The 16,775-nt window shown below is 42.5% G+C and overlaps 1 protein-coding gene across 3 annotated transcripts; it reads left to right on the forward strand.

The window, feature by feature from the left end:
• Positions 1-13,810, forward strand: MBD4 (methyl-CpG binding domain 4, DNA glycosylase). Of its 3 annotated transcripts, XM_066617151.1 has the most exons (9): positions 58-115; positions 1,584-1,693; positions 1,924-2,178; positions 5,036-5,868; positions 7,176-7,250; positions 9,818-9,952; positions 10,789-10,938; positions 12,110-12,213; positions 13,470-13,810. In XM_066617151.1, the coding sequence occupies exons 2-9, from the start codon at positions 1,650-1,652 to the stop codon at positions 13,545-13,547; spliced, it is 1,674 nt and encodes a 557-aa protein (XP_066473248.1). In that variant the 5' UTR covers positions 58-115; positions 1,584-1,649; the 3' UTR covers positions 13,548-13,810. The 3 variants fall into 3 exon arrangements, with proteins under 3 accessions (XP_066473249.1, XP_066473248.1, XP_066473250.1); XM_066617152.1 differs by lacking the exon at positions 1,584-1,693 and having other exon boundaries at positions 1-115; XM_066617153.1 differs by lacking the exons at positions 9,818-9,952; positions 10,789-10,938.
• The last annotated feature ends 2,965 nt before the right edge of the window (positions 13,811-16,775 follow it).

A 16,775-nucleotide genomic window follows, 5' to 3' on the forward strand; every position in this document is an offset into this window, starting at 1 on the left:
TTCGCGCAGCGTCCTTCTTCGGGCGGCACCAGTAATGCGCATGTGTAGTAACACAGTGCCGCCCCGCCTGATGCAGGATGTCAGATCAGAAGGCGACAGAGCAACCTGAGGGCAGGTAAGGGAGAATCGCCCCCTGAGGAAGGGGTGAGAGCTGGGCCCTGCAGTAGATGGCAGGTGCTTGTAGCCCTTCCTGAGAAACTGGAAGGGCTTGTGCGCAGTGATGACATAATAGAGTGTAGTGATGTCACAACATCACATGACGTTATGATGACATCACTTCTCCCCAGAGGAGGAAGCACTGGCTGTGGCAGCTTCATACGCTGGTTCCATCTCCTGTGGAGGCTCCCCTTTGAAGGAGAAGTGTGAAGCCACCAGCACCTCCTCCAAATCTAGGGTGGAGCATGAGGGCAGTTATGCACCCCCCTTGGGGTAGCACCCAGGGCAGGTGTCCCTCAGGTTCTACCCTAGTTACACCTCTGCAGGCAATTGAGGCTACCATTCACCTCCACTGCTCCTCCCAGTCCCGGGATTGTAAAAGAAAGGTTAGGGTGGAGCAGAACACAGTATGGTGGTGAGGAGAGTGGTGGATAAAGCAGCCTTTTTCAACCAGTGTGCCATGGCTGTGGTTCAATTGGCTGTGGTGGTGTCTGCAAAAGGTAGTACTTGCAACATAGGGAAAGAAAAATTGAATGAAAAGCCCTCCTAAAAAACCATCTCTTCAGTCAGTGTCACAGTTTGCTTGGTTGATTTCTATACTGCTTTTTCACTCGGAAGGACCACTTCTGCTTGTTCAATAAACTGTAAAATATACAAATCTCGACAATGCGTTGGAGCTACTTTTATCTCCTCTGACATGTGGCATTGCTCTGAGGTTGCCTGCCCCCCCCCCCCACTCAGTTTTCAGTAGGTCATGATGGGTCTTTCCATCAGTTCCCATCCCATTGACTCCTCTGACTGCTGGTAATTGCCTGGCTTTATACTCCTTACCTCTCTCTACCTAGAACTGCAATCTTTTCACTGTGCAAGGACGAAGAAGCCAGATGCAGCAGCTGTTAGAAGCTTCCATGTTACATTTCATCGCTGTTAGTTCTGTGCTGCAGCTGTAGCTGTGGTTGATTGTCCCAGTGTGCTGGAGGTTGAGGCTGCAACCTTTCTTGGGGAAAGGAGCACAGGTCTTCTGCTGCCTGGTCGTTTTTAGCCCTATGCTGCTGACATGGTTCAGTCAAGGGAAAAAAACTATCTTTAAGAAACAAGGACTTTATGTGGGTTTGTTTTTGTTCTGCAAAAATCTTACCTTTCTCATCCTAAAGTGAGAGCTGAAGGAGGATGCAGCAATGCAAAATCTATAGATAGCACCTTGTAGGGTGTAAATTGAAATGAACTTGTAAAAATGCTGTTAAAGATGAACAATATTCAAAGGCAGTTGTTTTCTGTGCACATTTTAGGCCAAATGAACTCAGTGGGACTTAGAGGTAAATCCCACTGAGTTCATTGGGGCCTAAGAAATGTGCATAGGTGACAACTGCCTTTGACTGTTGTTAACTTAGTAAACTTATATAAGAGTGGGCTAAATCTGCTGACAGGTGTGAGAATCTCACTGTGTTGTTGGAAGATTTCTAGAAGGCGGCTGCAAATGAGAATTACTTTGCATGAAGACTGCAGGAATTGCCATCTTGGATAGAACACACCAAAGGTCTGTCTGTTCCAACACTCTGTCTTCTGGGAGCCAACTGGCCTGTCATTTTAGAAGTTCACTATGCTGGATGATGATGAGCCTTATGGCTGTAAATTGGAATAAATCCATTCTGGGAAAGGAAAGAACCCTTAAAATGATTAAGGGCTTGGAACATTTTCCACACAAGGACTGGCTAGAAAGGTATGGCTTTCTGATGTTCTTATTAACAGATATCCATTTGTTTTCAGTGATTTAAGGAATACACAGGTGACTGAAAGTATAAACAAAGAGGGGGGACAGCTTGTCGCAGCAGCAGGAGAATGTCTGGGTCCTAAGAAAGATCATGCTGAGACCACTGCAGAAAATTCAGTTTGGTGTAAAGAAGATGGAACATATGTATCTTTAGTGGCTTCCCACAGAAGTGCTCCTGAAGGATGGGAGAAGATGATAAAGCAAAGGCAGACTGGCAAAACCGCAGGAAAATACGACATTTGTTTTATCAGGTAATCCTCATTTTGGAATTGTATGTTGCATAATGATGTGTAGAATGACTCAAATTTCTAGTGAAGTATACAAAAAGTATTAGAGTGTCTGTTTATTGAAGAAAAAAAATTAAACAGAAGTTTATATTTTTTGAACTTGGAGTGTTATTAAGAAAATAGAGGAAACCTTTATGTTTATGAAACATAGACTTGCCTTTTTTTCTGGCAGGGCTCTTAGGGCTTTGACTGTGGTCTGGCACACCATAGTTTGACATATGAAAGTTTTCCTCATGACTTCATCACCATGCTAGGAAGAGCTTTGCTGGAGTCTTGCCTGTTAGGCAGCTGTTTGGAGGCACAAGAACCCTGTAAATCAAGTTTATATTCTGTCTCTGGAGAAAACAAATCAATAATATCAAATGCCTATGGAAACGCATTTGGCACTATATCTGTGCATATATCTGTGTATATTAAGTGTGTGCTAAAAGTACTATCTTAATGTTCCACTATCGTAATGTTCCAAGTAATGTGTAATTAGACTTCTGCATAATACTGAATAGTAAATGTCAATTCATGCTATTCACAGGACTGTGCCATGTTCTGGTGGGAAACCTTACACATTCACTGAGTAGTGTATACCAAGATTTTCCCCTCTTTCTCCCCTTCCCCCCGAGTGCTGGCATTTGTAGCTTATTTTTCACTTTTCTTTGTATAACTCTTTAAGAAGGCCCTTCGCTTGGCTTTCTGAGTAGAACCCAAGATGTTACATTTTTAGTCAAGATTATTGATCAGAATATTGCGCTAAAACTGGGATTTTTCTTCTTTGTTTGGTGTCAAGAATAGTTTTTGCTGTTCTTATCTCCTCAAGCATAATAGTACTTGTTTCTTGCCCACCCTTGATGCTTTTCTCAATGCCTGATCCAGAACTGGGAGGCCAGTGCCTGCTAAGCAGGAAAGTGTATTTAACTTATTACATTTATATTCCCCCTTTCTTCCATTTATAAAATTTACGATAGTGTACAAAAGTCTTGTACTGGCCAGACCCAGACCTGCTTGTGTCCAGCAAGGACACTGCATGATATGTCTTTAGATCATAGCCCTCTGTTTTCTTCCTTGCTTCTAGGAGAAGAGAAACAGAATGTTTCTTATGTCCAAGGAGCAAACTCCTGATGATAGAGTATGAATATTCTTGAGCTAGGTCAAACAAAAATCCAATTTCCAGCATCTTAGGGGCTTTTTGTAGCTCAGTGGTAGAGCACTGGCTTTGCATGCAAAAAGTCCCAGGTTCAATCTCTGGCGTCTCTGAGCAGAGGTGGAAAAAGGCCCCCATCTGAACTATGGAGAGCCATTGTCAGTCTCTGTTAATAATACTGATCTAGAAGAACTAATAGTCTAATTCAGTTTTAGGTGGCTTCATATTTATTTATTTATTTGATTTTGGAGATTTTTATCTTGTCTGTGGACCAGCAAAGAGACCACTCATGCAGCTCCCATCAAAAGTCTACAAACAATGTAAACTCTGTTAACAGAACATACCAAACACCTTTTTCCTCCTTCTACCTCTCCTCCACACCAGAGACAGTCCTGGGCTTTCCCATGCTCAGGGCCACCTCTGCCTTTGCCGCCCCTGACCCAGAAGTAATTGCGGTGACATCATTTTCACCGCAGTTACTTCCATGTGACTACTTCCTCTGTTCCTCCTTTGAAAAAAAAGGGGGAATGAAAGAGGCAGCCCAGGCTCCACTGGGGGGAGGGGGCAGCCCTTAGGTAGGTGGGAAGCAGCTCACGCCTCCTCCGATTTTGGAGGAGATACCTGCTGCTTCTCCAGCTCCGACACAGTGTTTTGCACTGCTTCTAAGTGACACGAAAGGCTCCATCGGAGCACTATGGGGCCACTGAAAGCTGTGTCCAGGACAGGAGAGTACTGTTTCCAGGAGGTGGGTGGGTGGTGCTCGCCTCTTGGGCGCCACTTTGAGCAGCCCCAAAACGCTCCAATGCAGCCTTTCATACCACTTAGAAGCGGCATAAAATTTTCCGTTGGAGCCAGAGAAGCGGCATGCGTCTCTGAAATCAGAGGAGGAGCATGCCACTTACTGTTGCCCTGATGGCTTCCCCTTCCCTTTTGTTAAAGGGGAGAAGAGGGGTGTGGCCTCAGACGCAGCCGGGAACCACACCAAGAGTGGCTGCAGGGCCGTAGCCACTCTGCCCGGTTCCCTGCTAGTCACCCCCCTTCTCCTCCCCTTTAATAAAAGGGGAGAGGGCAGCCCTCAGGGTGGTGTGGAACCGCACTGACAGTGGCTATGCTCATGCAGCCACTGTCAGCGCAGTTCTTGGTGTACTGGGGGGGAGGGCGCAACAGCGCCAGCACAGCACCAGGGGTATTTGCCCCGCTTGCCCCCCTCTAAGTATGCCACTGCTCCACCCAGGCAGTTGGTGTCTTATTGGCACTGTGTGTTACATGTTCTTCATGTAGGTTCAGTGGCTCAGTGCTTCCACAGGGAGGCCTGCCTTCCACTTTAACGTTCTAGTAAGTGTGTTTGTGACAGTAATCATCACACACATGTATGCCTTTTTCTTCACTTTTTATTTAATTCACTTATTTAAAATACTTACATCCTGCTTTTCTCACATGATTTTCAAAGTGGCTTGTCACAGCCAGCTTTGAACTGTAACATAAAGAATTTCAGTTTTTCAATGGTGTTTAATTTTACAAAATATTATTTACAAAGTTTATATCCCCCTTTTCTACACTACTGTCTACTACTACTGTCTACAGGGAGTCTAATGTTACTTTTAGCTGACATAGCTGACAATACTTAGATAAGGCATAGTCAGAAAATACGGAGTTAATTTCTTGCTGTGGTTTTTCTTCTCATAGTCCTCAAGGAATGAAATTCAGATCCAAGCGTGCTCTTCTGGGTTATTTTAAAAAGAGTGGAGAGTCTGTTCTTAAAATAGAAGATTTTGACTTTACTGCTCCTGTTCAGAAGAGAAAGCCGCCAGGAACCCAAGGATCTAGCAGAGGAACTGCAGGACTAGCAGTACAGAATGACAGTTCTAGCAGCCGGATTCTAGATTGTGGTTTACAAAGTAGTGAAGGGGGATATGTGTCTTCTCTGCAAAATAAAACTTTTGAATTGCAAGCCACTGCAGGGGAGATGGACAACATGCCCATCTGTTTGCTGAATGGGTACACCACAGATAATAACTCAAAGGACTGTTTTTTAAAAACCAAAGAAAATGGTACAGCTGGAAGAAGAATTCAAATTAAGAAAGCCAGAAATATATCAGAAACGAATTCACACAATGCCCAGAACAAAAGACGGAGAAAACTGTCGAATAAAAAAGAAGGGACTGCAGATGTTAAAAAAGCCAGACAAAAAGTTGACATACGTGCTATTAATGATGTGAGTACTGGTGATTGGAAAGAGTACAAGATTGGCTCAAGAAGAAGGAAAATGCACTTGAAGGATGAACTACTGATTTCTGAGCCAAAATTGGAAGTGAACGTTAAGCCCATTGCAACAACCTTGGAATTAGGCACAGAAGTTGAAGGTCCCAACAGGGTGGGCCGTCTGACAGTTGATCAAAATCTTTCAGAATTGGAAAAGGATCGAATGCCTTCAGAGAGCCAAGATTCAGAATTTGCTCCTAAGTTGGATGTTAATGTTTCACAGACGTGTGACAAGAAATGTTTTACATCTGTAAAAGGTATATATTCCAGGGTGGAGATGGTGACAAATTAGGGGCACAAAAATATTTTTGACTCATGCCTTCACGCACCATGATTTTGTAAAGTTAGTATTGTCTGGTTACATTGTCATGATTTTTTTCCCTTTAAACAAGGTCTATGTCTTGCTACTGTTTTTCCTCACTGTAGGATGTTCAGTAATGTATTGGACAGGTCCCCCAATTCTACACAAGGAAATGCACTATACACCATATTTTTGTTTTTGTTAAAAGTTACAGTTGTAACTATGTAATTGTAGAGGAATTATTTTTGGTAATCGTTTTTCCAAATAATAGAATATAAGGCTAGATGGAATACAGTAATCTCCTAATCCAGGGGTGCCCAAACCCCAGCCCTGGAGCCACTTGCAGCCCTTGAGGACTCTCAATCCAGCCCTCAGGAAGCCCCCAGTCTCCAATGAGCCTCTGGCCCTTCGGAGACTTCCTGGAGCCTGCACTGGCCTGATGCAGCTACTCTCAGCGTGACAGCCAACTGTTCGACTTCTCACGTGAGCTGTGGAATGAAGGCTCCCTCCACTGCTTGCTGTTTCATGTCTGTGATGCAGCAAAGGAAAGGCTGGCCTTACTTTGTGCAATGCTTTTTAAAGGTCTTGAGCTGTTGTAAGATTCATTCATATAAGTTCCATCATATAATATGATACATATTAAATATCATATTATATATGATAATATATATAATATATAATATAATAATCATGAATATTCATTCATATAAGTTCCATCTCTAATATATTCATTTATGTAAATGTATTTAAATTTGAAATGTAAATTAATTCTTTTTTTTCCTGCCTCCCAACACAGAGAGATGATGTGGCCTTCCTGCCAAAAAATTTGGACACCCCTGTCCTAATCTAATATACTTACTTTAATGAGCAAAGATCCTCCATACCCAAACATTATTTTCCTTAACTAGAAAAGGCTTACATTTTGTTTAACACATTACAGTTCTTTCCATAAGAAGTTCTTGGGCCTATAACAGGAGTCACCGGGTGGTTGCCAGTTTACCAAGTTGCCACTGCCAGGAAAGAATAAATAAAAGTTACAAAAAGAAATACCCTAAGTTTGGTGCTGTGTCATGAAATAAAAGGTGAATTTAGTATTTGCAGACAAATATGCTGAAGGCCACAACTGGTTCCCTGAAAGGCTGAGTGGAGCCTTAAGGCCACTGGCTTCCCACCCCTGTGCAGCACATGTAAAAGAAATACCAATATCTTCCAAATTCTCTAGAAATTAACTGTAATATATTTGCATTTTTTTTCAACCTGTAGAGAACCATGTTCGAAGAACCCACATAGAAAGAAGAAAAACCAGTCCATATTTTTCCAATAAAATCATCAAAGAAGGTAAAATGCTTTCCATGGAAGTGTCTTTATAGGAATTGTGTGACTTACCAGTAGAATTTGCAGCCTGCTCCTATATGTATTTACACAGAAGTAAATCAAATTGATTAATATTTGATTACCATTATGCACATTTTACTGTAGATTAAGCCCTTCTGAACTCGGTGGGACTTGGTTTCAGGTGGATAGGACTGAGTTGTTAGACTTCAGCTTTTATGCGATCAGAAGAAATGGCACAGCGATTTGCCATAAAACATCAGCTATTATAGACCCATTTTTTTGACAGGTGAATGATGCATAGACTTTTGCCATAGTCACTTCACTGTTTGTCAGTGGTTTCCCACTACAAGAATGACTCTAAGGCTGATGTATTCAATCTGTGCGTCCCCCCTCCCTAGTGAGGCGTGGCTCGCCTCCAGGGGCATCACCAGGCATCTCAGGGAGAGGCTGCTCTGCTCTGCTCAGCTGCATGTGCTGCCTGCTGACTTGCTGCTTTTCTGCAGCTGTGAACGAGGTGGGTGGGGCAGCTTGAGGCTGGGAGGGCATGTGAAACATGGTGTGGGGAGGTGGGAGAGAAGGCTGGCTGGGTGGGCAGGCAGAGGTGCTGCAATCTCATGGAGCTCTCTCCATGTGCAACCTTGCCCCAAGGACTACATTTCCCAGTGTGCCCCTCATCCTGGGCATCCTGGAATTGGTCAAGGCTGCTTGGGAAGGAAGGAACCTGCTTGCTCCTAGTGGAGGGGTGTCCAAATGCCCCAGCCTGCATCCCTCCATCTTGCCTAGGGGGGTGGCATCTGCATGTTGGGTGTGTGTGTGTGTGAGCAGCCCCATCTACTTTGGGGTGAGTTGCAATCTTGCTGGGTGTGGCTGCAATCCTTTCTACACTTTCCTGGGAGTAAGCCCCATTGACTCAAATGGAGCTTACTTCTGAGTAGACCTATATAGGCTTGGGGTCTCTGTCAGCTTAACCAAGGATTCTCACCTTTCTCTTTTTCCTCCCCCTTCAAAAAAAGAAAAAAAGCTACTCTTGATGGCTTTGTCTCCAAAAATTGATTAAAAATAAAAAAATCCCCATTCCTTTTCAGCCATCCCTTTTTCCTCCTGCCTCCTTTTTTTTGGGGGGGGGGGGGTGTACTCTGTTGGCTGTTATTGTAAGACAAAAGGCAAATTCCTAGCTAGGTCTACTCAGAAGTAAGTCCTATTGTGTTCAGTGGGACTTACTCCCAGGAAAGTGGGGTTAGGATTCCAGCCAAACAGTCTCTAGGTCTCAGTTTGCATCAGTTTGCAATTAGCAGATACACACAAAACAAAGTCTTCCCCTCCTGCAAATTCATCACTTCCCCCCTCCCTTTCCAAAACCCTCCAGGTGTGCTGCTAACAAACTCAGGGCACAATCCTAACCAGGTCTACTCAGAAGTAAGTCCTATTTTGTTCAGTGGTGCTTACTCTCAGGTAAGTGTGGTTAGGATTGCAGCCTCAGAGTGCTGGCCTTGTTTGTAGTGTATAATTATAACACCTTCATCCCCATTTTGGGGGTAACTGAGGTGAGGTGTTGTAATGGGGAGCCGTGGCCAATGGCTACAAGGATCAGGGGAGGTGCGAGCCTCCCCAGGGGAAAAGTTTGAGAACCACTGCTCTAAGGGAATTTTTGTGTGAGGGCTCGTGTGGAAGAAGAAGACTGAAAGCTTCCTTTATCTAAATCATCTTTCCATATTGCATAAAAACTCTGGGTTTAAATTCAAACAACAATTAGGAAAACAAACCAGGACTTGAAACCATGATTTCATCCTGGTTTGTTTTCCTCAACTTTGTTTAGTTTGAACCCCACCACAGTTCACCAACTTTGTATATATAATGATACATAATTGTGGTTTAGTTCATACTGAAAGAAAGAACTTTCACCATTATCTTCTCATGCATGAAAGAAGAGGAAAGGGAGAGTGCACAAGCTTGCAGCCCCGCTAGGCTCATTCTCATAAACGGAAACTATGGTTTCCGTTACATCTGAACCTGGCTGTTGTGTGTGCTATTAATAAAATGTACTATATTGCAGTATTAAGGAATCCTTTTAAAACAAGTAATTGCAAGCCTAGAGGCTGGTATTCAATATTATACAAATGGACATTGTATTGTTGTTACTATATATTCTAGGCAGTCCCCTTCAGACAGACACAGTGCTGCTGAATCTCAGCAGAATTGATGTGTTAGAGAAAGCCTCTTACTTTGTGGTATAAAGTAAGAAGAAATGAGACAGAATTCTAGAGAAATCTCTTCCCCTTCCACCATCACAATCTATAGCATGCTTTATTCAGGCAAGTAGATGCAGAAGGCTGACAAGAAATATAACATATATAACATATAACATGCTGCTATCTCGGGCCTGCAGAAACCACTGGGTAGGTTATAGGTAGGCTTTAATATCCTGTAGCCAGTCTCCGCAGGGCCTAAAGAGGCAGTCTAAACAATTATGTCTCTGCCTACATATATGGATGACAAAAGTAGTAATGTATTTAAATAAAATAAAAGCAACTGGCTTTCACAGTTTGGTGTATATGTGCCTGCACATATAGCTCTGAGCCCACCTCGAAGGAAGGCATTTCGGAAATGGACTCCACCTCGATCTCCTTTCGATTTGGTCCAAGAAACTCTCTTTCATGATCCGTGGAAGCTTCTAATTGCAACCATATTTCTGAACAAGACTTCAGGTAAATAAGAACAAGATGATGGTCCTCTTCAGACCCACATCACAGTGAGGCTGCTTCTCTGTGGTATAGTCCCTGTGGAATGTGCGTGAATCATATGGATAGAACCAGTTAGTGTTTGTCACAAAGTGCTAACCAGGTGGAGGTGGTGAAGGCCCATTCAGTTGGCCCTACTGAATGCCCGTATTCTTGCACATTTTCCCAGTAGTTTGGAATGTGCAACAAAGCAATGCAAAATCATGCACGTGTGTGTGAATGAGTGAAGAGGGCCAATGCTGGTGTTAATCTTTGCAAAGTTAATTAGTGCTACTAGTCATTAAAGTTAGCAATTTATTGAACTTGTTATGCAAGGTTGGAATCGTATGTGAAATGGAAGATATAGAAATCAGGGCTAGGAAATTTTCCATGACCATAGTGAAAATGCTAAATATAAATGAAGGAGGTTAACTTCTATGAAGTAAACTAGTTTAGTATGTAGTGGTTCTACACTGAAGAAAAATGTTGTACATTTTCATTATGGTCATGGAATATTTGCCACTTTCAGTATTGCTGTAGAACATTTGTGTGAATCCAGCCTATGGGTTGTAATGTGAATATACAAGTCAGTTTTTCTGTATAGGTACATGTGGCAGGGATCCATGATGAGTAGCAAGATTCACAACAAGCCTGTTTAGGGAATTCAATCTTGTGTGAGATAGTCTTGTGTTACTTTGTGCAGCTCCTACAAGAGATCAGAAATTCCCCCATTAGCAATTCAGCATATATTGCTTGTGTTGGCCTTGCAAAGGAAATCGGTGCAAGCCTTGCTATTTCTGACATATAGTATTATCTCTGGTTAGCTAAGATGGCCATCCCTGTACTGTGGGAATTTTTGAAGAAATATCCTTCACCTACAGTAGCTAGAACTGCTAGTTGGGAGGAAATGGCAGAGCTGCTTAAACCTCTTGGCCTGTATGAACTCAGAGCAAAGACCATCATCAAATTTTCAGGTAGGTTCTCTTGAATATGTAGTAGTGGTACTTAGAATGTACATATTGTCGTACTTATCAAGTGTTCCAAATGCTTTGTGTATATTTTCTCACTGACCTTTACTGCAACACTGCACAGTAGGTCAGTGTGGTGATCCCCATATTGCAGATGGGAGACCAAAGCTCAGAGATAGTGCTTTGCCTAAGGCTGCTTAGGCTTCAATCCTACACACACTTTCCTGGGAGTAAGCCCCACTAGACACAATGGGACGTACTTCTGAGTAGACATGCAGAGGATTGCGGTTTTGGTGAATTCATGACTGTGGCAAACTTCTGAGATTTCCTTGCTCAGATTCTGGGATAGTATGTTCCACCAGTTCTCAATTTAGGTTATGATCCAGATGGGAAAACATATACAAGTTCCATACACAATTCTATATTTGGGGGAAAAATTAAGTGGCAGGTGTTTTTGTCCATTCCCCCCCCCCCAGTTTTGTGTTTGGAGCCCCCCCCCCCAAAGCTGGCCTCAACAGAATCTCTGTTCTTAAAGTCCACAAAATTAAAATAAAAACAGTTGCAGGATTTGTCATCAGAGGCTTGTTGTTAAAGGGAAATCTTTCAGAAGTGGGAAATAATCAGAGTATGCTGATGGTAATTCCTCAGACTATTTCAACATGAAAGAGTTTTAAAGCCGTCTAGAAAGGCTGTGTGGTGGAAGCTTTGGGGAAAAAGTACAAATTTACCCAGACAGCCTCTAGATTGCTAAAATGAACTAACTCTGCAATCCTGGAAGCAGTTTCCTGAGGGTGAGCCCCAGTGAACATAAAAGGACTTCTGAGCAGGATTGTACATTAATGTATGTTAATAGGGAACAACCCTGAGCAATGCAGCTCTGGCATTGTATTTTAATGTGTTCTGGAGATATGTTCTCACTGCATAGAAACCTGGGAGCATATGTTATGGGTATAGTTCTGCTCGCTTTCAATTAGTGTGAATATTTCAAACTAATGATCTCTTCTTGATAAATTTAAAAACAAAAGATACAATATCCTATGACAATGAATAGGTCATCACAGTAATTTAATTTTATTTCAATAACCTTTTAAAGCATAAAAGTAAACTTTCACAAATTTAAAAGCTATAGAATTTAATGAAATCAGTCTGACTTTTTAATATGACTTTTATTCCCTAGATGAATATTTGGTCAAGCAATGGAAATACCCTATTGAGCTATATGGGATTGGAAAATATGGAAATGATTCTTATAGAATCTTCTGTGTCAATGAATGGAAAGAGGTAACAGATGTATTGTCCATGATGGAGTTGTATTGATTTGAGTAACGTCTGTGGAAGCAAATGTCCATGGTCCTGAGTTTAGAAGTTTTTAAGCATGTGGAGTTAGAGGTAGACAATACAATCTGGTGTGGTAGCTCAATTCTATGCTGTACTCTGTAGCACTAATCTCAGAACTGATATAAGGAGATTCCATGTAGCTATGCTGCTACTTGACCCTACTCCTGCCCTGATGAGAGAGGAGCTATTGACTCTAAAGAAGGACTTTTGTGCATTAGAAAAGTAAAAACCTTCTGCAGTTGTTCAAGTCTCACTCTAATGGTCGTCAGCGTGACCATGTCTTGTGCTAGCGTGTTTTATTGTCGAGGGGTGGGTAGGTTGTGTGGTTTGAAAATGACATGTCCAGAAAAAGTGTGCCACTTCGGTTATTGCCAAACTGCTCTTTTTTCCAACTGAATGAAGTAGCTAAAGTGCAATGTAAGAGTGCACTCTGGTCTTCCACCATATCAGGGTGTTACAGTAGCCCTACAGTCTGATCCTAGTCATGTTTTCTCAGCAGTTAGCCATAAGAACATAAGAGTAGCCTTGCAAGTTTAGAGCAAAGGACTGGTATCCTATTTCCCATTGTTGCCAACCAAATACCAACAGAAAGCCCCAAAATGTGATATGGAGGCAAATTGCCTTCTCCTGCTATTCTTCTCCAACAAGTGTTGAGATGATTTGAATCTGGAATTTCCATATGGTGATCATTTATAGGCCTCTCCTCTATGAATTGTTCTTTTTAAAACCATCTAAGCTGGACTGGCAATCCCACACCTTGTTTTATTGTCAAACATTATTCAACAAAGAGTGTATAGCTGCGGTTTTCAAACTCTCTGGGAGTTTGAAAGCCTCAGTAAGTGCTTGCAGGAGTGGGGAGGGGAGGGAGGCGGCAGTGGTGGGGGGGGAAGGGTGCAAAACCAGAAGTGGAGGGTGATTGCTCCACTTTCACTTTCTGCATGCTGGGGAGCCCTGCAGACGCTCAGGCAGGGCTCCCCGCACCCCAGGAAGGCTACTACAGGGACTAGTGAGTACATCCTAGTCCCTGCAGTCCCGTTAGCCTTAAGGGGGCAGGGGCCAGAGCCCTCAGAGTCTGAATATCACTGGTGTATAGGATTGCAGTCCTAAACTTCAAAATTAATTTCAGTTGAGTTCACCCTGAACATGATACAAAGTTTGTATTTGTTAACAAAAACTAATATCTCTTGATTCTTTTTCAGGTACAACCACAGGACCATAAACTGAATGAATATCATGCCTGGCTTTGGGAAAACCATGAGAAGCTGAATCTTAATTAATAAATAGCTCTGTTCAAACACATCTTACTCAATTTTTAATATCATGCTCTTTCTGTTTTCTGTCTCAGCTACTATAAATTTAAACATTCCTTTGCACACTGTGTACATTCCAGCATTTATGTACATAATGCAGCTAAAACCTCTTAACATTTTTCAAATGTGGCAGTTTTTTAAATAATTGTTTGGTTGAACAGTGTAAATGCTAAACTGTGAAATGTGCTAGTGTGATTGATTTTAATAAACTATTAATTATAGAATAATAATCCAAGTTCATCTATAATGGATACAGTTTTATACTGCAATTAAGTATGACCTTACTATGAATTGTAGAGTCAAAAGATGCCAACCAAAAAGTTATGAACTTGACTGGTTGCCTAAATGCCCCCCCATATGTACCCATTCATGGGCACTTGCTACCAGATCCAATTGCTAAATAGTGCAATAGCTCTATGTAAGAGTTTTAAGAGCGATGGTTAGGACAGAGGTGCTGGAAGGCACAGGTATCTGCAGGATTTATGCTGCAATCCTGTGCACACTAACGCTCAAGAAAGTCTCCCTGAACTCAATTCAAGTTGCTTCTAAGAAGACATGCATAGATTGCACTAGCAGTGTAATGGATGAAAGATACTAAAAGATGACTGAGTGTTAGAAATATAGGGTATTATATCTTAAACAATGCAACTTTCTGCAGAAGCCTTCTCTGAATAAGGGATGCAGTATAAATTTTCATAATGGAAGTGGAATGAATTTTCATAAAGTTGTAATGGGAGTCACTAATGATTTCCATGTCACTCTGGGAAAGTGCCTACACATACTTTTAGCCTGTTGTGTGTGTGTGTGTGAAATGCAAATGATCTGCTCTGTTACATATTTTGACATTTACACTTTGATAGCCTATGTTTCTTCCATGGAATTCATTTTTAGGAACAGAACATGACAGTCTTATGAACAGAGTATCATATGAAATACATTAAGAAAGGCAAATATAAGCTTTCTAAAGAAAAGACATTTTTAAAATATTATGAAAAATTTATTTACTAAATTTATATCCCACTTTTCTCTTGGAGGACACCCAAGGTGGCTAACAATAAAATACATAAAATGTACATTAAAATCTATAAAATACAATAAAAATTGTAAAAAAGAGAAACAATAAAACTGGCAGTAATAAAAACCAGCAGATCAACAGGATTACAAAAAAGCAGTCGTCATACCCTGTACTGGGCATCAAAGGCTTTCCAGAATAAAAGTCTTCAGGCCTTGCTAGAATGTTAATAATAGAGGAGCTGTTCTCAACTCAAAGGAGAGGGTATTCCACAATATGGGTGCCACCACCAAGAAGCCCTATTTCTGGCTGCCATCTCCCTAACCTCTCTTGATGGCAGCACAACCAACAGGGCCCTCTCCCATGACTGAAGAGAACAGGCTGGACTATATGGAAGAAGGCAATCTCTCAAATATACTGGTCCCAAGTCGTAAATCATAGCTACTCAAAAGATAATATACATAATATTGTGAATGAAGTTTCATCAGAAATATTGTAGTAGCACTTTGTAACCTGAATTGATGATCAATCTTATATATGCTTAATGGGGGTAGGCCTCATTGTGGTTTACTTCTGCATAAATGCATAGGATTGCACTGACTGTGACAAGTCCCATTGTGGTTTACTTCTGAGTAAATGCATAGGATTGCACTGACTGACAAGTCCTATTGACTTTAACTGAACTAACTCAGTTGTGTTTAAGATTATCGCCTTTTACTGTGACCTCAGGGGAGGACTTCTCAATCACTGCTGTCATATACAGGTGTAGGATTGTGTTATGGACCTGATCTAGGTACAAGCCTTCTCTAGAAGACCTACTTAGAACAGCATTTCTCAATTTTTGTCTCCCCACTGTACCACTTCACATGGTCCTCCTATTGGAAGTACCACAGGCAATACTTGATGATGATGTCATTGCCAGTTCCTTTGGGATTGGGAGGCCATATGCCATGCAACAAACACTGGTAAGAGGCTGAGGGCAGACAGGAGAGCTTTTCAAGCAGGAAAGGGCACGCTGGAGCTCTGCCTGTTGAGCCAAGCCTCTACAGCTGCTTGTTGCATTGTGTTGCTGGTATCACTTCCATGTGATGGGGGGGTGGCAGCTGTCAGACACCAGTTCAAGTACCACCAGTGCTACTAGTACCACTGGTTGAGAAACACTGATCTAGAAGATTCAGGACAGAAGAGCTGCCCTCTTTCTCGCCTCACATGCATTTCACTACAATTTGAGCTAAGTGAAAACAATGCTGCTTGGTATTTTGCTAGAAACCATATTTAAGATTATTCTCAAGGAAGCACATTTTAAAGTTAAACAGAGGTGACCCTTAAATTAGTATCCCAGCAACTCTGTGTGGAATTGGGCCATGTATATGCATCAGGGCACATGACGGGGCTAAAGGGGTAATTTGTACTTGGGCCCAGGGTCATAAAGGGGGCCCAGGCCCCAAAGAAGGGGGCCCAGAAATTTCCTGGGATCTTATTTTCCTACCTCACCTGGACTCACCGCCCATGTGGAATGCCAGTGCCACTACTGTGGGCATGGTTGTGGCCGCTGCCACAAGCCATTTACACCAAGCCAAGGCATGCATACCTGATACTCCTCAACACAGTGTCAAATCTGGGCTGCTACACTGTACAGATGGCCTGCTACAGCAGCTCTTTGGCTTGTGGATCTGCTAACCATGGGGGAGTGTACAGGAGCTCAGGGATGCAGCCGCAGAAGTAAGTTTTGGCCCACACAGGACACTTCCCATTCTAGTGTGAGCCTGAATAAGGTGATGCTAATTTGCTGCAGTGATTTTCTACATTGGAAAGATTTTAGAAAAACTTGGGGGTGTTTGGTTTTCCGTACTACTGTATCTAGCTGCTGACACCAGGCAGGCAGGCAGGCAGGCCTGAGCTGGAGACTGCAAAGACAATTCTGGCTGTGGTCACCCTCCCCCACACTTGGGAAGGGCCCAAAAGAAACTTTGTACCTCCTGATAAAATGCCTCTCAGAGGTCCTGATGTGCATCATTTCTGAAGGAGAAAAGCAACGAGGTCAAGGTGAAAGCCTTCCCCTCTCAGTGCCAGGGATGCCTCCTCTGCTGGCCTGGCCTGGCCTGGCCACCAGAGGGATGCGATGCGATGCGCCCCCTGCCCAGGCTCGCCAGCGGTGATGGAGGCGCGCGCCCTGACTTTTG

The sequence above is a fragment of the Tiliqua scincoides genome, chromosome 2 (assembly GCF_035046505.1).
Source record: "Tiliqua scincoides isolate rTilSci1 chromosome 2, rTilSci1.hap2, whole genome shotgun sequence".
NCBI lineage: Eukaryota > Metazoa > Chordata > Lepidosauria > Squamata > Scincidae > Tiliqua > Tiliqua scincoides.